The following is a 20,702-nucleotide window of genomic DNA, read 5'->3' as shown; positions in this document are numbered from 1 at the left end:
TCACATTTTTCAAGGGAAGAATCTCTCATGTGAAAAATCCCAAGCAGCCCTTGAAAGAATATAAGGGGAAAAGTAAAGGCAGATTTCCTCTTGCAACCTTAACTCTGCCCCTCTGGGAATGCCAGTCTTCAGTCTCCACCTTTGATCAAACAAACCCTTCTCAGGTCTACATCAATATCCATAAATTATGTAGCTAGGATAGGAAAGGATAGTTTGGAGTGCCCCTGGTGGCTTGGGATAGCTCTGCAGTGCCCGACTTCCATTTGGCTTATGGGTCCCTTGTTGGGGTCTGGCTTATTAACATACATGTCAAAATAAGTACAAAAGAATCGTCCAGACCAGTCCCAAGCCGGACACAGCCCCTCCTCAGTGAGGTCTCCCTGTCTGTCTATCTTCGAGTTTCCAAGTTGGGGACAGCTTTTCATCCCTTCCCAGGATCTGCTTCTGCTCTCCCCTGGGACAAACGTCTGTCTCCTGTAGGAGCCCACTGAGCCCTGCAGCCTCTGCCACAGCTTCCTCCCCTATTTCCTGTTTCCCTCTGGCTCTTTAGAAAGAGCAGCTGTCCTCTATCAGGCCCCACTGAGAGGCTGGTGATAAGGTCCAGATGGGTTGGGCCAATTCTCTCTTCAACGCCCAACTCACCTGCTGAGTGGTTGAGTGAAGAAAAGAAGGTTGAGTTGAGTATTATTATATTGGTTGTCAGACAAGGAAACCTTGTTCCCAAGAATATTCTCCCAGAAACATATGGTGTGGTGTCATTTCTATACATTCTCAGTTTACCTGATTTGTGTTTGAAGGCCTGATTATTTACAGCTGGGAGGACTAACAATTCTTTAAGTTAATATCTCTTAGTGGGTATTTCTTATCCCACAATCACTCTTCCATGTTGATTCCCCAACAGAAAACATCTGCTATAACAATCATCACGTATTAGTTTCCCAAGGCTATATATGCTTATGTTAGCATTTATATATATGGCACCCAAGATTTATTAAATACAGCATAATGAATAAATTCCTAAATAGGGTTACTTATCAGGCAAGGACAAGTGTTACGAACAGGTGCTAACTAATGTAACTTTTTAAAAAGTTATCAATATAAAGCTGATTGGGAAAAACAAAATATTTCACGAATCTACAGAACAATTTCAAAAACATTTTCATTTCAAAGGTTTTGAAACTTACTCCCCCCAAAAAAACATTTTTTACAGAAGATATTTTTTTTACTACTTCTGTCCCCATTTTCTCTATTTTTACATTCTTCTCTTTTTCTAAGGAAAAATGAAGGAGGGGAGGAGAAAAAGTGGAAGAAAAGCAAAACCCAAAGAGTAAATTAATTTAATTTTCAACTTTTTATTTTTATCCTCACAAAACTCTGGAAAATGTCTGATAAAATTTTCACTTTATTTCACTTTATTTATTTCAATAAAAAGTAACTTTTTTCATCATAACAAAGATTGCGCATCTCTGTTTACAAACACACTTTTACATCAGAATTGAGAGGAATGACAGCTAAAGAGAATTGAAGTTTAACATGTGAAGATAGAAATAGTAAAACATTGTATATAGGAATTAACTCCAATTATCTTTGAAAATAAACCTTCCGTTCACTAAGAAAGTTAATGATCCAAAATTGGTATGCTGGATATTAAGACTTATTTGAGGAGAAAATAATGGGGGAATGGACTAAAGTACCCATCACTCCCTTTCTGGGCCCTAAATGAAAGAAAGAATGTTGTGAGGAAAGTACAGAAAGAACAAAAAGAAGAACAGATGGAGGATTCCGGATTGAGCTTCACCATCATGGCTGCCACGCCTACTGTCTCCTGGGACCCCAGGCCTTCGTCATCCTGACCCTGGGCAACAGAGAAGGGCCCAGAGGACATCGCCACCCCTACCGGCTCCAGCTGAATCCCAACCACCACCTGGGATCACAGTTATTTCCATCTTTGATACCATTGAAGGGACTGACAAACTAGGAGGCTTTTGCTTCTAAGACAGGACAGTAACAGCAACAGCAACAATGAGAGCTCCAGCCCAACTTCTTCTCTTTTCCTCAAAAGGATTGTTATTACCATCCCTGAACTTGTCTTCACTACCGGGGTAATTTGACTTAAGTTACTCTACTCCAGCTACATGAATAACGTAAGTCAACTTGCCCTGGTTTCTTAACTGCGCTACATCAACAGGAAATGCTCTCTGGTTGACTTCCCTTACTCTTCTCAGAGAGGTGGAGGACTGGGGTAGGTCTGCACTAGATCCACTAAATCAATCCCTGTGTCGATCTCCCCATAGTGAAAACAAGCCCTCTGATACCTCTAAGGGACTGCCAGATAGCTGGGGGGGGGGGGGGGGGGTTCCTTTTAAAAACTGCCTCCAGCTAAAGGGAAAGGAACTAGGGGTGTGGATAAAATGAAAGCCTGACTTAATACTTTACATTTCAAATACTGTGAGTGGTTTCCTTTCCTGTCTGGATATTTAATAAAAGGTTAACCGGATTTTTAGTGGTGTGTTTGCCATAGTGAGAAGCAGGCTGTGGTCTCTGGACACCAAGCTCCGGAACTTGTTTAAAACTGTTTCGTGTTGGACAGTGACTGGGTTATGTTAAGACCTTCAGCCCATTTTTTCCCATCTAAATGAATAAATTAGGCACTTATCCAAGGGGCAAGGCCCCTAACATGTCATTACTAATACAATACAATCCCAGCACCATTCAAATAATCCTTTCAGTAGGAAAACAGCCATGCACAAAGCTACAGAGGCTCCTTCCCATGTCTTGGTCATTGTGGAAAGCAAACCTTCAGCTTGCTCAGGAAATAGAAATATCAAAGAGCTGACACATTGGCTTCCCAACCACAAGACCAAATATTGACACCCCATGTAACAATCATTTCCCTCTCCTCCCCCAAAAGAATAAAAGAACAAAACCAAATTGACCAACCGATCAATAAAACAATACAAAAGGCAGATAAGGAAGGTGTTAGAACGTGGCCCTTATCCAGCTGTCCAGTCACCTGTCTCTTGCAAGAGGGCCCAATCAATGGGAGCCATGTACTTCCAAGGCAACTGCATCTGGGTAGAGTCTCACCAGTGTTTCTAGCTCTGGGGCTCTAGGGAACACTCTGATCCCCTTCCATTGACTGTGGGAGGCCATTGTCCAGCTGCCTTAGAGTTCAAAACCAGTGTCTGAGTTCTCCCAAGCCCCCAGTCACTCACACACTCCACCAGAGCTTCACCTAGCCTGTGGTTCCTTTTGGCTTCTAACTAAACCTCTTTAAGAAGAACAGGGCAGGAAGGCAAGGAACATGGGTGTAGCAAAGGGAAACTTTATGCTGTAAGCCCTTGACAGACACAGATCTGTAAAACAAGACAGTTCTGAGAATCCCCCTCCCCTGGACTGATCTGTGAGTCCAGGGTTCATCCATGTTTCAAACTTGGCAGAGTCCCACAGCCATCTTGCTTCTGAAAGTCTTTATTACACGTGGCCATGGATGGCTCCATGCAACCACAACAAGGGCATCACACTGCTAAGAAGGCCCCAGTCTCTTGGCCATGGGTTCAAACTGTGAAGTTCCATCTCCCACTTCCATGCCTGTGGGCTCCCTGTATAGAAAAATCATTTCCCCTGGGAGTGGGCAAGTAGCGGAGACACAATAAAGATCAATGGCCACAGACTAGCATTGATGGGGGCTCTCAATGATGGTCCTTCAATGAGGTGACAAAGACCTCTCCCAGGCAGGGCAGCTGACTGGAATCCAGCACAATAGGCTGCCATTGAGCCAGGTCAGACTTGTCCTGTTACCGTGACAATATTTCCACATATACTACAACAAAATTCACAACATGACACCATAACACCACACTGTCACACAAGCAAACAATTCACCAAAAGCCATGGTATCCAAAGCAGCATTTATACCCCCAAAAGGAAAAGGGTCAGAGACCTCATCGAGTCCATTGGGAACTTGATTATGGCTATTCATTGTAGGTGGAAGGTGCTGAGATGGTGTGATGGTGGGTGGCAATACAGGATAGATGGATAGATTCTGATCTTGTTTATACAGTTGTAAATAGATAGTAAGTCCATTGTCGTGACTCTGCATTTTTACCAGTGTAAATGCCCCTTTCTGCATAAGCAGATTTCAAAACATGTTTTCAAGGAGACAATAATGTTTTCATTTTATTATATTTAAAAAGAAACACAGAAAGAAATCACGATCAAAGATGAAAGATGGACAGTTCATTTTTGGTGAATAACCTCCCCGCCATGAGTTTCCTCAGGCCAGCTTTGATCTCCTTGTTCCTCATGCTGTAGATTATTGGATTCATCATTGGAGGCACCACAGAATAGAGAACAGGCACCATGAGATCTAGTCCTGATGTTGAGCTGGAGGTAGGTTTCAGGTAGGCAAAGACTATAGTGAAAAAGAACAAGGAGACCACAGTGAGGTGAGGGAGGCAGGTGGAGAGAGCTTTATGCCGGCCCTGCTCAGAGGGGATTCTCAGCACTGTGGTGAAGATCTGAACATACGACACAACTATAAAAACAAAGCAGCTGAAGGCTAAGCAAACACTAAAGACAATAACCGCCGTTTCATGGAGGTATGAGTCAGAGCAGGCGAGTTTGAGGAGCTGGGGGATTTCACAGAAAAACTGATCCACCATGTTGCCTCCACAGAAGGATAGTGCAAACGTGTTCCCGGTTTGCACTGCAGTGTAGACAAAAACACTTATCCAAGCACTGGCTGCCATTTGGACACAAGCTCTCCTGTTCATCATTCTCTCATAGTGCAGTGGTTGGCAGATGGCGACGTATCGGTCGTATGCCATGACGGTAAGTATGGAGTACTCGGTTACAGCAAAGAATATAAAGAAAAAGACTTGTGTGACACATCCAGAATAAGAAATTGACCTGGTGTTCATGAGGGAGTTGGCCATGGATTTGGGGACTGGCACAGAAATGGAGCCGATGTCTAGAATGGACAAATTCATCAGGAAGAAGTACATTGGGGTGTGAAGGTGGTGGTCAAAGGTAACAACTATGACTATGAGAAGATTCCCCATCAAGGCTGCCAGGTAAATCACCAGAAACACCACAAAGTGCAAAATCTGCAGCTCCCGAACGTCAGAGAATCCCAGGAGAAGGAACTCAGTCACGGTGGTTCGGTTGGACATTTCCCTCTCCATTAGTTGTGTCCTGCCTGTGGATGGAAGGACAAGGGCAATGGGCAAGATTAGAGTGACAGAGAAAATGATCTAATTCTCTCTCCCTAATATCTCATGATGGGAATGTCAAAGGTGCACAGTTCTTGTCACTTCCACAGACTCGAAGTTGAGAGTGCTCCTTACCCCTGTGAGTCAGAGCACTAGTGAGATGCATTGTCACATCGGTGAATACTGGATTATCCCCTTTAAAGCTAAGGGCGATGGATCAGTTTACACCATCTGAGGATCTGGCCAATGCGGTATGAAGGCTGGAACAAAGTACAACTACATCCAACATTAATAGCCCATATGGTACCCGATTGTGAGAAACAGAAGGCTCTAAATTTGGACATGAAATGTAAATACTAACATGGCTAATACTGATAGCAATGCTGAAATAGTGATTCCCACTTTCCAGAGACGTTTAACATTGACTCACCCAGCCTCCTACGTGGCAGCTTTTCTGTAATGATTCCACCCCCAGACCATGTAAATGGCCAACTACTGATTTACACATTGATTTGTGGCAAGAGAAGTGTAAAAGTATAATTAGGCAGGCCAGAAAAGAATGCGAAAAGCAACTAACAAAAGACACAAAAGTTAAGCAATTTTTCTTAAGTATTTTGGAAGCAGGAAGTTTGCCAAACAATGAGTGGGGTCGCTGGATGGTCAAGGTGCAAAAAGAGCTCTCAGGGAAGACAAGGCCGTTGCAGAGAAGCTAAGTGAATTCTTCGCATCAGTCTTTGCTGCAGAGGATGTGAGGGAGATTCCCACACAAGAGCCATTCTTTTTAGGTGACAAATCTGAGGAACTGTCCCAGATTGAGGTGTCAGTAGAGGAGATTTTGAAACAAATTGATAAATTAAACAGTAATAAGTCTCCAGGTCCAGATTGTAGTCACCGAAGAGTTCTGAAGGAAATGAAATATGAAATCGCAAAAACTACTAAATGTGGTAAATAAACCAACACTTAAATCAGCCTCTGGACCAGATGACTGCAGTGTAGCTAATCTAATGTGATCCAGTTAATATAACGTACTTGGACATTCAGGAAGCTTTCGACAAAGTCCCACACTAACAGCTCTTCAATGAAGTTAGCAGTCATGGGATAAGAGGGAAGGTCCTCTCATGAATTAGTAACTTGCTAAAAGCTAGGGAACAAAGGGTAGGAATAAATATTCAGTATTCACAATGGAGAGAGGTAAATAGCTGTGCTCCACAAGGATCTTCCCTGAGACCTGTGCTGTTCAACATATTCATAAATGGAGTGAACAATAAGGTGGTAAAATTTGCACAGAATACAAAATTACTCAGGATCGTTACGCCCAAAGCACACTGCGAAGAGCTACAAAGGGATCTCACAAAACTGGGTGAATGGGCAATCAAATGGCAGATGGAATTCAATATTGATAAATGCATAGTAATGCACATTGGAAAACATAATCCTAACTATACATACAAAATGATGGTGTCTAATTTAGCTATTACTACTCAAGAAAGATCTTGCAGTCACTGTGGTTCATTCACTGAAAACATCTGCTCGATGTTCAGTAGCAGTGAAAAAAGTGAACAAGATGTTAAGAACCATTAGAAAAGGGATAGATAATAAAGCTGAAAATATAATACCAGCATATAAATCCATGGTACGCCCATACCTTGAATACTATGTGTAGTTGTGGTTGCCTCAACTAAAAAAAAAAAAAAAAAAGATATATTGGAATTTGAAAAGATATACAGAAGAGCAACAAAAATGCTTAGGGGCATGGAACAGCTTCCATATGAGGAGATATAAAGAGACTGGTATTGTTTAACTTAGAAAAGAGATGACTGAGGGGGAATATGATAAATGTCTATAAAATCATGCATATTCTGGAAAGAGTGAATAGGAAAGTGGTATTTACCCCTTCACAGAACAGAAGGACCAGGCATCACCCAATGAAATAAATAGGCACTAGGTTTAAAACAAACAGAAGGAAGAATTTCTTCACATACCAGACAATCAACTTGTTGAACTCATTGCCAGGGGATTTTGTGAGGGCTGAAAGTATAACTGGGTTAAAAAAAGAATGAGACAAGTCCATGAAGGATAGGTCAATCAATGGCTAAGAGCCAAGATGGTCAGGATGCAGCCCCATGCTTTGGGTGTCCCTAAACCTCTGTTTGCCAGAAGCTGGGGATGGGCGACAGGGGATGGACCATTTGATAATTGCCCTGATCTGTTCATTCCCTCTGAAGCTTCAGGCACCAGCCACTGTCACGGACAGGAAACTGGGCTAGATGGACCATTGGTCTGAGCCAGTGCGGCTGTTCTTATGTTCTTATTATTTAAGACACCAAATCCCACTGCATTTCCATCTCTGGGTGATGACGGACTAGTAGCATCCCTCCATTACTGTGCTGTATCCTTTCCCTCTGTGACTTTATGTCTGTACAGGCAGGAGACTTGGGTTCTGTTTTTGTTTATGGCACTGACCTGCTGTGTGACCTTGGGCCAGTCACTTCTCCTCCCTGTACCACTGATTCCCAAAACCCCTTTCTCTGGCTTGTCTTCTAGGACTGGGAGATGTGGGGTGGATGGCCAGTGTCTTACTATGCGTATGTTCTGAGCACGTCTTGGCAGCATTGCCCCTTAGCTGGCTGCAGTGTGGGACAGAGACTACAGTGGCGATGTCCTAGGGCATGGTCAAGATGGAAAGGTTTTGGCTGGGAGCGTTGACTCTGTGTTTTCGCTTCAAGTTGTTAGTATGTTTAAAATATATTCTGGTGTCAACTTCGCTTCTCACTCAGATTAACCATCCTGCAACTATCCCTTTGTAACAGAAATAATAGAGGATGAAACAGAGGGACTTGGGGGTGAAATTTTAATATGAATTGAAATTATTAATTTTCCGCATCCTAGCACAAATCTAAGTTTCCAATTAAGGACAATCAGACTTTTTTGGCTTTAATTATCTCAAAGGAAAATTGGGTTTTCAATTGAACACACGTTCATGGAAAATCTCTGCTATCCTCCATATGTATTTTGTTTTTCAAGGATAGCAGAGGCTAAAACTCTTCAGTTTTCAACAGCTCTTACCTAAAATTGCCTTGTTCTCACTTCCCAGAATGACAAAAAATGTTTGGCTTTTCCCAATTTCGATGAAAAGTCTATTTTTGCTGCTAGAAAAATTTACAAATAAATAAGTGTGGCTGGTGCCAGATTAAATTGATAGTAAAAGTCTTCAAGAGTTCCGACTCTCATGCGAATTTATGTTCTTAAATCTGCCCTGTGTATTAATACACCAACATATTCAGTTGAAAAAGCAAACTTACGATGCAGATTTTTGTGGAATTTCTCACAGCTAGCGAAGCATTTGATCCTCCAGGGTTGTGATTATTTTGTCATTATTGATCTATCTGTCTCTCATGCCCCCATCACTGTATTAGCCCACAGCCCTTTCCGTGTCCTCCACTGGAGTTGCTGGGTCTCTCTGCAGTTCCCAGCAGACAGGGATCCACTCCACAGATGGATGCTCCCTGCTCCCCTCCTGGCCGAGACGTGATGAACTAAATAGGATGAGGGACTGAAAGCCCCTCCTATCTCTAGAGGTGATCCCAGCTTGTGCAGGCTCCAGAGATGGTCACAGCGCAGGATGTCCCTGCTCTGGGGCTAAATGTCTGAATATGGTCTCCAGGGCTGTGAACCCAGCTCTGCTCTCAGCTCTGGAGCAAACCACCCTGACAACGGGCCCTAGCTGAGCCCAATCCCCGAGAGGGGAACAGCACCTGCCCTGGATCTCACACAGTGGTAGCATCCCTGGAAGGACCCTTGGCTAAAAACATGGGAGGGCTGAGGCACAAAGGGTGCCCCGAGGGGTTGGCAGAATAAAAAAATATATTTACTGTAGCATCATGTGACCTGGAATAGCTCAGAGCCCAGCAGCACCAGAAACACAGCTGTCCTGGAATAGCCTGTTCCTTCATTAACGCCACATCATTGCCACGGCCAGAGCAGACATGTCGTTCCCTTGCATTGCATCAACAGCTCTTGGGATGCAGCCACCAGAGGAACCCACAGCTCAGCCTGCCCTGGCTGGTTGAATTGGGTTATTAAGAGGAACCCAGAGGCACACACTAAAAACTAAGGACCAGATCCTCAGCTGGTGTATTGACAAAGTTCCACTGTCTTCGTAGTAGCTACGGCTATTTTCACCATCTCGGGATCTGGCCCTTTGATTCTAATGGAGCAACGGCTGATTTACTCCAACTGGGAAACTGGCCCATTACACAGTTTTAAATTCTTTGCCTGTGAGTTTAAACCGATGAGTCACGAGTACCTGACCTGTTTATTCATTCTTAGTTCTTTGTCCCGTGGGATTAATTACAAGAATGTAACTTTTAAAGGTTATGCTGTGATTAATTCCCACCAGGGCAGAACTTCAGAGGAATTCAGTGCTGCTAAGATTTTCTCTATCTGAGCTTCAGTTCGTATTGGGATGAATGATCCAACTTCTCTTGCTTGCTTTCTCAGCAATTGCATTATTTCCTTACCTCAAACAACCCTGAAGGCGCATTAGGCTGCAGGTGCAATGCTGCATGACATTTTAAGATGTTTAGTTCATACTGGTTGCAGGTATGGCAGAGAGGCTCAACAAACATAAACGCCCAGATCCCCAGATGGTGTAAATTGGCATAGTGCTGTGGAGCTGGGCCAATTTACATGAGCTGAACATCTGAAGTGTGAAACTTAGTGTGATGTTTATTCCTCCATCTGAGTTCTCATGGTTTAACACCCAAATCCTGTTTTAATATTCCAAGATGATGGTTAATAGGCAGAAACCTGTGAGATGTGTACCCAGCTGGTAAATGAACTGATTAATATGGGGGCGCAGAAGCACCAGTATAATCAAAGTTGCTTGTGACACAGTTTAAAAGTTGACCTTTCGAAGAACACTAATATTGACATGCTTAGGCAAATTTCTTTGAAATTTGATGCTCTTTAGCTGGGTTCAAGGTAGGGTTAGTGACCCAAATTTAGGGTCATTTGAGCTAAGAGTTACAGAGATAAAAGTCCTGGGGGAAAAAGCAATTTCTCCAAAAAGTCATTTGATTGAGGGGGTTGCAGAGAGAAAAAGTTTCTAGGGCTGTTTTTGTGCACAAATCATTAATGTGATACGGGTCAGAAAGGTCTCCATCTGCTCAGTTTATTCCCTCATGCTTCGAATCCCTCACTATATTTAAGGAAAGGTTCACTGTGAACAGTCCGTACACACCAAGACAGAGAAAGGGCCTGGCTTTCCATTCCAGCCATGTTATGTGATTTAAAGCTTAACTCTTGTAAGTGCTCTAAAATCCACATGGTCACTCGGATAGTTTTCAAGTTTGGTGTGCCTCATGGTGGGATAGGGCAGCATTAGTGACCCACATCTGGGGTCATTGCACCATTGGGTTCCAAGTTGTACCCCTTTACCCTAGTTTCCTTTTGCTGCCTTGAACCATGAAACGGAGAGGTCCTGAGAATGACAGCTGTGAACTCACCCTTCAGTCAACGGAACTAGGGAGCAGTTAATCACAAGCACCCCCACAAATGGAGTGCTGGAACTCATGGCAGGATGACAGCTGGCTCTTCAATCCTTGCCCTTAGCGATTCCCTGCCAAGGGCCCGTATGCCGCAAGCTGCTATGGACCGTCGCTGGGCTGCTGGGCAGAGTCTTCAGATTTGTCACCTGTGACCACGACTCAGCGTCCTTCCTTTCACCCCTGCCCTGAGAGATCCCTGTGCAGCCCCCTCCCTGTCACACCCTGCCCTCAATGACCCCTGTGCAGCCCCTCCCCTTCATGCCCTGCCCCAATGACCCCTGCCCGGCCCATTCCCATCCACACTCTGCCCTCAGTGACCCCTGTGCATCCCCCTCACACCTTCACATCAGTGACCCTTGTGCAGCCCCTCCCCTTTACACCCTGCCCTCAGTGACCCCTGTGCAGCCCACTCCCCCTCGTATCCCTGGTCCCATCCCCCTCCTGGGTCTCAGGTTATGAAGGGGCGGCCATAGCATGCATGCAGACAGCTGGGGCAGCCTCGGCATAAGTCTCATTCCCTTATTCCCACCATCTAGACATTGGTGCAATACAAGGTAAACTGAGGCACACACAGCATTCATGCAATACAGTAAGATTCACATAGGATCACATACAATATAACAAGGGGAAATCCCCACTTTGTCCCATCTCGCCCTCCTTCGAGACTGAACTGAGCGGGGTCACTTCAGCTGGTGACCTGGGGAAGTTCAGGCCCCCTTCTCTGGGACAAAGCATCAGCCATAACATTTGCCCACCACTTAATGTGGACCACCTCCATCTCCTAATCCTGGGAGACAGACTCCACCTCAGGAGCTTGGCTTTGGCCCCCTCATCAGGTGCAGCCACGGCAGGGCGAGTGGTCCAGGTACACAGTGAAGCGCTGCCCAAATAGATCCGGCTGCAGCCTTTTAAGAGCCCACACCATGGCCAGGCATTCCTTCTCTACGGCCGCAGAGCCCTGCTCCCGGGGCAGCAGCTTCCTCCTCAGGTACATGACGGGGTGTTTCTCTCCCTTTGCATTGGCCTGCGTCAGCACCGCGCACAGCCCTGTGTCTGGGGCATCGGTGAACACCATAAAGGGCTTGTCAAAGTCTGGGTTTCCCAACACTGGGCCCTTGACCAGATCCTCCTTCAGCGTGCAGAGAGCCCTCTGGCACTGCCCGGTCCAGACCAGCTTGTCTGGCTTCCCCTTCCTGCATAGCTCAGTGATGGGAACTGACACAGAGCTAAAGTGGGGCACAAATCTCTGGTTGTGTCCCGCCACCCCAATAAAGGCCTGGGCCTGTTTCTTAGTTTGGGGAGCAGCCAGTCTCTGATCGCCCCCACCTTGGCTGGCTCTGGTTTTAATCATCCATTTCCCACCTTGTGGCCCAGGTACGACACCTCTGCCATCCCCACCTTGCACGTCCCAACTTTTGCAGTCAGCCCTGCATCCTGGAGGTGACTCAGACCCGTCTTCACCTGGGACACATGGTCCTCCCAGGTCTGGCTAATGACACCAATATAATCCATGTACGGTAGGGTAAAATTCTCCATCCACCTCAGTAACTGATTCACCTGGTGCTGGCAGGTGACTGGTGCCTCCTTGAGGCTGAAAGGTAGGACCAGGGACTTGTACAGCCCCAAAGGGGTGACAAAAGCAGGTTTCAACCTGGCATCTGGATCCAAAGGCACCTGCCAGTAGCCTTTGGTGAAATCCCTGGTCATGAGGTACTGAGTCTCCCACCCCCAACTTATCTAGGATCTCATCAGGCCTAGGTATGAGCAGGCACCAGATATGGTGATGGCATTGAGCTTCCGATAGGCCACAGAGAATCGGATAGACCCGTCTTTCCTGGAGACGAGCACCATGGGAGAGGCCCCCATGGCCATGAAGACCCATGAGCTCAGTGAGCTTTCCCCGGAAAGATAGCACATGCTCCACCACTGATTTTCCACCGGGGGAGGCCTTCCCCGCGCATCAGTCCTCACCAAGCCCAGGGCCACCTTCTGAACAGGCTCCTCTAGGACAGGCAGGTGTCCCAAGGCTGCTTTCCCCTTGTCCCAGGCCATTTGCCCCTCTGGACAAGGCAGCCCTGCTTGGCAGCTGTCCCACCCTGGCTGTGGTTCCCCACACTCAGCTGGGGTCTCCGATCCCCCCGGGCTCAGCTTTACCCCTGCTGTCCCAGTGAGGGCAGGCAGCGAGCCCGTGGCTTTGCTCACAGCACCAGAACCAGCGTAAGCCACCTCCCTCGTGTGTGGGGGTGGGGGGGGGGCATCTCTCTGTCCCACTCAGCTCAAGGGCTCTGGTTACAGACAGGCAGGTGTCCTGAGCCCAGCGGCTCCTCCTGCCAGCCAGCCAGATCATTTGCATTTTCACTGACTGCTTCAGTCTCAGCCAATTGGTTCCCTCGATTCAAATTCAAATCCTCGGCCCTTACAGGAGCAGGGCCTGTATCCTGTCCCAAAGAGACACAGTCATCCCCGAACAGGACTTCACAGCCGAAAGCTTGGAGAACCCCAACTACCAGCCAGCCCATCCCCTCCTGTGTCATAGGCAGGGTGAGTGGCTTCATCCCTGGGATCTTCACCCAGGTCACACAGCCCCTTAGCATCTCATGAGGCTGCACCACACGGGGCCTGACAACAGTTCTCTCTGTCCCTGGATCTCGCCATCCCAGGAATGTCTCCCCATTGACCACCACCTTCCGCTCCCACTGGGGGTCTGAGGGTCCTGAGCCCAGGAGACTCCAGACAGACATATATGCTGGGGCTGGGACTTAGAGCCAGTCGGCCACCCCACCCATCTGGTTTAACAGCTCTATGGCCTTGGGACCCAGGAAGGGGGCTAGATGCTGGAGCCTTTCCACAGGGCCAGCCTGGTTCCAATTGCCAGCCTTCCCAAAGGCCGTGAGACAGGCATCTATAGCTCCCCACTCCTTAACCTGGGGCAGCAATTTAGTGTCGAGGTTCCCTGCTGAATTGGCACCCCGGGGTCCATCCCCACTCACCCCTCGGTGGGTCCTTCTGCCTCTCAACTCGGCCATCGCCATTTCATGCTACCTCTGTCTCTCCTGCTGTTCTGCTTCGTGCCTTCCCTGCCTTTCATGGTCCTCTCACTCCTTCAATCGGCGCTGCAATTCCCTCCGTCTCAGATCCACCGACGGGGAACCCGGTGGAGACCCCTGGCTGGTCGGGGACACGGGTCTCCAGATTGCCAGGTTGCTCCCAGCCTCTCTCATGCCCCCAGCTGGGTCAGGAACCAGCTCCTTAGAGCGATCCTCCTCTTCCAACTGAGCAATCAGCTGTGCCTTAGGCTACATCTACACTACAGGGGGGGGGGGTCGATTTAAGATATGCAAATTCAGCTACGTGAATAGCGTAGCTGAATTCAACGCATCGCAGCCGACTTACCCCGCTGTGAGGACGGCGGCAAAATCGACCTCTGCGGCTTCCTGTCGACAGCGCTTACTCCCACCTCCGCTGGTGGAGTAAGAGCGTAGATTCGGGGATCGATTGTCGCGTCCCGACGGGACGTGATAAATCGATCCCCGAGAGGTCGATTTCTACCCGCCGATTCAGGCGGGTAGTGTAGACCTAGCCTCAGTGAGCTTTCCAATGCACCGCCCTCTCTCTGCACAGCTCTACAGTGTCCTTCTTAAGGAGGTGGTTATAGGCCATATCCACGCTGCTCCCAAGTGGTCACAGACTCACAGGCTGTGCTCTCTCTGCTCCCCACAGTCCCTGGGAGGAACCCTTCAGTGTGACAGCCCTTCCTGGGGGTCCACTCTTTCTCAGGGTTAAGCTGTAGGCTCGTGCGCCTTCTGAAGCCACACCTCTATGAGCCTTCAGCCTGCCTGTCTCTCTTAAAAGCCTGCAGCTGGATCTATTTAAGTGGCGCTTCACATTGTATCTGGACCACACACCCTGCCGTGGTTGCATCAGGTAAGAGGGACCAACGTCAAGCCCTGAGGTGGAGTCTGCCATCCAGGATTATGAGATGAAGGTGGTCCATGTTAAGGGGAATGCAAATGTTATAGCTGATGCTTGTCCCGGAGAAGGAGGCCTGAACTTCCCGAGGTCACTGGCTAAAGTGACCCCGCTCAGTTCGGGGGAGAGAAGTGATGAAATGGGGATTTTCCCTTGTTATGTTGTCTGTGAGTCTTACTATTTTGCATGAATCATAGAATCATGGAATCCCAGGGTTGGAAGGGACCCCAGGAGATCATCTAGTCCAACCCCCTGCTCAAAGCAGGACCAATTCCCAACTAAATCAGTAAATTAACGCTGGATGTGACTTTTGCTGAGGCTGCTCCAGCTGCCTGCATGGATGCGATGGCCACAGCTTCATAACCTGAAATCCAGGAGAGGGGTGGGACCAGGTGACTCTGACCTGGGAAGTAAGACAGGAGCAACGGGCAGGGCAGGGACCAGGCAACTGGAAGCGAGTCAGTGTCAACTGGCTTGGGGCAGACGGGGAGGACCAGAGCCCTGGCTATGGGCTCCCCTCCCCCCAAGATGGACTTGGCTGAAAGTCACTGATTCCTGTAATAGCAAACTCTGTTCTATGCTGTGTTCCTGTCAACTAATAAACCTTCTTTTTTACCGGCTGGCTGAGAGTCGCGTCTGACTGCGGAGTCGGGGGGCAGGGCCCTCTGGCCCCCCCAGGACCCCGCCGAGGCAGACTCGCTGCGGGAAGCGCACGGTGGGGCAGGGGAAGCTGAATGCTCCGAGGTCAGACCCAGAAAGGTGGAAGCTGTGGAAGCTTCTTGCCCCGGAGACAGTCTGATCACAGAGAGGAGACTCCCCAGAGTCCTGCCTGGCTTCGTAGGGAGCAGTTCCAGAGTATTGCCCTGGTGACTCCGTGACAGCCCTTCCCCCCCACACCCTGCCCCCTGTAATTCCTATGCTGCCCCCTCCCCCCCCACACCCTGCCCCTGTAATCCCTATGCAGCCCCCTCCCCTCCACACCCTGCCCCTGTAATCCCTGTGCAGCCCCCTCCCCCCCACACCCTGCCCCTGTAATCCCTATGCAGCCCCCTCCCCCCCACACCCTGCCCCTGTAATCCCTATGCAGCCCCCTCCGCTCCACACCCTGCCCCTGTAATCCCTATGCAGCCCCCTCCCCTCCACACCCTGCCCCTGTAATCCCTGTGCAGCCCCCTCCCCCCCACACCCTGCCCCCTGTAATCCCTATGCAGCCCCCTCCCCCCCACACCCTGCCCCCTGTAATCCCTATGCAGCCCCCTCCCCTTCACACTCTGCTCTCAGTGACCCCTGTGAATCCCCCTCCCCTTCACACCCTGTCCTGAGTGACCCCTGTGCACCCCCTTCCCCATTGCATTCTGCCCCCAGTGACACCTGTGCAGCCCCCTCCCCTCCACACTCTGCTCTCCGTGACCCCTGTGCAGCCCCCTCCCCTACACACCCTGCTCTCAGTGACCCCTGTGCAGCCCCCTCCCCTCCACCTCAGTGTCCCCTCTGCAACCCCCACCCCTTCACACCCTGCCCGCAGTAGCCCCTGTGCATCTCCCTCCTCTTGACGTCCTACCTTAATGACCCCTTTTCAGCCCCCTCCTCATCACACCCTGCCCCCAGTCACCCCTGTGCAGCCCCCTCCCCTTCACCACCTGCCCTCAATGACACCTGTGCAGCCCCCTCCACTTCATCACCTGCCCTCAGTGACGCCTGTCCAGCCCCCTACCCTTCACACCCTTCACTCACTGACCCCTTTTCAGCCCCCTCCCCTCCACAGCCTGCCCTCAGTGACGTCTGTGTAGCCCCCTCCTCTTCACACACTGCCCCCAGTGACCTCTGTGCAGCCCCATCCCCTCCACACCCTGCCCTCAGAGGCCTTTCTGCACCCCGACCCCTTCTCTCTCTGCCCCCCATGCACCTCCACTGAATACCCGCACTTTTTCAGATATTACTGCCAGAAATAGTATTTAGCTGTTCTTTCAGTGCAGAGTTGGTCAGGAGGTCTAAAAGGAGTTCAGACAGTTTTAACTCATTTTTGGATTAGAAAATCCAAGTGTGATACTCATTTCCCAGAGCTTTGTTCAGGAAGAAGTGCTAATTTTTACTTAAATATTTTTCAGTGCACAACAGTCTCTTCAGGAATTAAACTTTAAAGACATAGAAACTGATGAGAAAGAATCCCTACATTTTTTTTGAAAATTTACAAAAATATTTTTTATTTAGAAATTTGTGTAAAGAACTGTGTTTTTTCTCTTATAGTATAATTTTAAAAGCTTCCCCCCCCCTTTTACATAAATTTCACTTTCTTTCTTTCTTAGAAAAGAAAGGAGTAAATGTGGAAAAATCAAAATTTGCATATTTTGAATGAAAAGGATAATTTTAAGAAAATCCATCAAACATATTTCGTATTCTACTCCCATTCTATATCAGGATTAGAAGAAAAGGGAAATAAAGATAACTTCAGTTTAAACTGTGAAGTTATAGATAGAAATGTAATTTAGACACAACTAAAACCAATTCTTTTTGAAGGTAGGTTTTGTTTATCTTTTAAAAAAATTCTGATGAGACTTGACACGATAAATGTAGATAAGTGGTGTATATATAGATAGATATATATAATAAAAGAGTTAGCCATAAAGTAAAAGAATTATCTTATTCTCTGTTGGAATATTTGATAGAAATTTCTTCATCACAATCAGTACATTCATTATGATACATAATTTATTCAACAGACTTTTGTAAAGAGGATATTGATTTTCATGGCTTTCTCATTAGAAAGTTAACCCCGCCCCGGGAGACTCCCCCCTCAAGCCCCCACCCTTAGAAGCTAACCCCACCCGGGTAGCTCCCCCTCTGCGGCAGCTAATCCCATCTCCTCCCCTCCCAGGCTTGCGGCGCTGATTGGAGGAGCTGTGTGCTCAGCGGAGGAGGCAGAGTGGAGGTGATCTGGGGTGGGGAGCGGTTCTCCTGTGCGCCCCCCCGGATACTGAGGGTGGCCCTCCCCGCGCCCCCCCACCCCAGCTCACCTTCACCTCCTCGCCTGAGCGGGCTTTTAGGCACCCCCAACCACTAGGCGTCCTAGGCGGCCGCCTACTTTTCCTCAATGGTTGCACCAGCCCTGGTTTTTAACACAAAAGGACATTGAAAGATAGAGACATAATTTATCTCTTTCCCTGAGCACAGCATTCTGCTCATCAGCCTCCTGATGGCCTTCTTCATCTCGGCATTTCTCAGCGTGTAGATCATCGGGTTCAGCATTGGGGTGATTGCAGTGTAAATGACTGAGATCACCTTATTCAGGGTGAAGTTCTTGAAGAGCCGAGCATAGATGAAGATGCTGGGTATGATTTGTAAACATACCACGATAATCTGGGCTCCACAGGTGGACAGAGCTTTCTGCTTCCCATCCGTGATGTGTGTCCTGATCTTGACTAAGATGGCGGTGTAAGAAACAAGCAGAATGATGAATACAATTATAATCGGTGCTCCATTGTTGAAGATCATCTGCAGTTCAGCCAACTGAGTGTCAGTGCAGGCCAGTTTGATGACCTGTGGGACATCACAGTAAAAATTGTCCAGGACGTTCGGCCCACAGAACGGTAACTGGAGGAGCAGTCCAATCTGAACAGCAGAGTGGGCCAATCCACCCAGCCATGCCAGTACCATTATCCCCACGCACACACGCTGGTTCATGATAGTCAAGTACCGCAGTGGTTTATAGATGGCCACATACCGATCAATTGCCAACCCCACAAGACAAAACCCCATAGCACCAGCAATGAAGTGGAAGAAAAACATCTGGAGAATGCACTCATAGAATGAAATGGTTTTATGCTGTGAGAGGAGACCTGATAGCAATTTTGGAGTATTGACTGATGAGTCGCTGAGGTCTAGGAAAGCCAAGTTGGCCAGCAGGAAGTACATGGGGGTGTGGAGCCGGTGGTCACTGATCACAGTGGTGATGATGATGAAGTTTCCCAGCCAGGTGTTCATGTAGATTATGAAGAAAGCCACATAAAGGAATTGCTGCAGCTCAGGACTCTGGGTGAGGCCCAAGAGGACAAATTCTGTCACTGGGTTGCTGAGATTCTTCTTCTCCATTTATTAACCTCTAAATAGTCCTGAAGAGGAAACGCTGATGTTAATAGTTATAATTTGATCTTAGTACATTAAGGATATGAAAGGGATACTAACTCCATGTTAACTGATACACATGCTTGGAAATTTTCTTTGTTTACCAAATTCCAGACTGTTTCCTGAGCCCCAGTGGTGAGTGCCCTGCTACAGCAAAACACCTACACCCCACCAGTGGTTATCCCCAGTTTTGGGTGTTTGGGCATGAACAGTAGCAACCTACACACTCGTAATGCCCCCGGATAACAACTGTCTCCATTAGTCTTCCTGAAGTCCTGGTGGTGCACACCTCCTACAGGCCACAGATTCCGCATGTGCCCTAGAGCAGTGGTCTCCAACGTGGGGTGCGTGCACCCCGGGGGGTGTCAAAGGAGATCCTTGGGGGTGTGCAGCAGGAGGAGCGCTTTAAAAAAAATGTTTATTTATTTTGCATCGTCAGTTCGGGTGGGAGTCCGAGTGGCTTTTTTTTTTTTTTTTTTCTGCTTCGGCAAAAATGGTAGAGCCGCCGCGGCAGAGGGTGCGTGCTCAAAAATTTTTTATTGATGGGGTGCATGATCAAAAAAGTTTGGAGACCACTGGCCTAGAGGTTCAGGGTTGGGGAGAATGTGGATTTTCTTTGAGTCCAAGGGTTCTAGCAGTACAGGTTTCTCATCGGGAGTGGGGGGAGGGTCTGTCACATTCTGGGGTGCAATCCAGACCAGTGAGGGTTTGAGGCACCGCCTGCTCCATAACCCTGTGTGCCTCACAATGCTTTGCTGGTGTAGCTCCCAACCTGGGTCACTCACAGCCAGCCTAGCAGCATGCGAGCTACACCCTGAGTGTCTGTGTAGAGATGCAGCACTGGTCCCGTATCTCTGACCCCAGCAGCCTGTCAGCAACACAGCAACCACACTGCGGCTTCCACCAGCCTTGGTTGCTACTTGCAGGTTGATCCCAGCACACACCCAGTCCCAAATTTTCCCAAAAACCTGTGTTTTGCACTGTCCTGCCCTCTGCTGGACAGTTCAGCTATTAAAGGTTCATTGCTCCTCTACAGAGTCAATATTCAATGGTTTGCTAGTTAAACTGGAGTTACCAAACAGTTCAGTTGAAACACAGCATTGGATTGCTTTAGATTTCAAATAAAACCAATTTATTAACAAAAAAGACAATATTTATAGTAAATTCAAATATAAGAGACCAAGTTAGAAATGGTTACCAGCAAACAAAAGTGAAAACACAGCTAAAAGTCAGAATCTAAATCTAGAAAGTTTTGATTCAAGGCTTTGATTGAGATAGTCTTTCTCACCCACAGCCTTCCAGAAAGATGGTGACTGACCCTTACCTTGGTCAGAATCTCTCCCGGAGACCCAAAGTTGCTGGCTTGCTTAGGTTAAAGAGAGAGAGAGAGCTCTGGCAAATGTTTGGAATCCAGTTAAGAACTAGTCAATGTAGATCTTAACGTTCTTTATAGTTTTGGAATCTTGGCATTTAGCCATGAAACCAATATGGTAGTGTGCCTCAGTTTCCCTTCTCATACTGCACATTAGGTCTGCAATGTCTTCTGTTCCGTGTACAATTTCCACATTAGTTACAGGCAGTAACTGTGAAATATTAGTATCACGACGTCTTTTAACATAAAGTGTGCTCTTATGTATCACTCTTAACATGTTCAAGGGTTTTTTCCAAAAGATTAGGCACCTTGTAAATTTTTACAGTTCTTGGTATTAGCAACACATTAGTCACAAGAGTTAACATTAGCATTAATATTAACATCAAATTCATTGCAGGTGTACATTGACAATCATTTTTTCATGCCACACCTTTGGCTCAATACCATTGGGATTTTGGCATTTTAGGTTAACCTGTG

General features: G+C 47.6%; 2 protein-coding genes across 2 annotated transcripts; both read right to left on the bottom strand.

The window, feature by feature from the left end:
* Nucleotides 1–4,217: 4,217 nt before the first annotated feature.
* LOC135975514 (olfactory receptor 14A16-like) lies at nucleotides 4,218–5,174 on the bottom strand. Its single transcript, XM_065566731.1, has one exon. It carries the CDS (start codon nucleotides 5,172–5,174, stop codon nucleotides 4,218–4,220), a length of 957 nt encoding a protein of 318 aa, XP_065422803.1.
* Nucleotides 5,175–17,510: 12,336 nt separating this feature from the next.
* On the bottom strand, nucleotides 17,511–18,820 carry LOC135975513 (olfactory receptor 4D2-like). The gene has a single exon (XM_065566730.1). The coding sequence runs from the start codon at nucleotides 18,818–18,820 to the stop codon at nucleotides 17,810–17,812; it is 1,011 nt and encodes a 336-aa protein (XP_065422802.1). The 3' UTR covers nucleotides 17,511–17,809.
* Nucleotides 18,821–20,702: the final 1,882 nt, after the last annotated feature.

The sequence above is a fragment of the Chrysemys picta genome, chromosome 13 (assembly GCF_011386835.1).
Source record: "Chrysemys picta bellii isolate R12L10 chromosome 13, ASM1138683v2, whole genome shotgun sequence".
NCBI classification, from domain to species: domain Eukaryota; kingdom Metazoa; phylum Chordata; order Testudines; family Emydidae; genus Chrysemys; species Chrysemys picta.
The sequence above is the reverse complement of the archived record's forward strand: the minus strand, read 5'-3'. Positions and strand labels throughout refer to the sequence as shown.

Excerpts from the sequence above, each read along its gene's own strand:
- LOC135975513 (XM_065566730.1), bottom strand. The coding sequence starts at position 18,820 with ATGGAGAAGAAGAATCTCAGCAACCCAGTGACAGAATTTGTCCTCTTG.
- LOC135975514 (XM_065566731.1), bottom strand. The coding sequence starts at position 5,174 with ATGTCCAACCGAACCACCGTGACTGAGTTCCTTCTCCTGGGATTCTCT.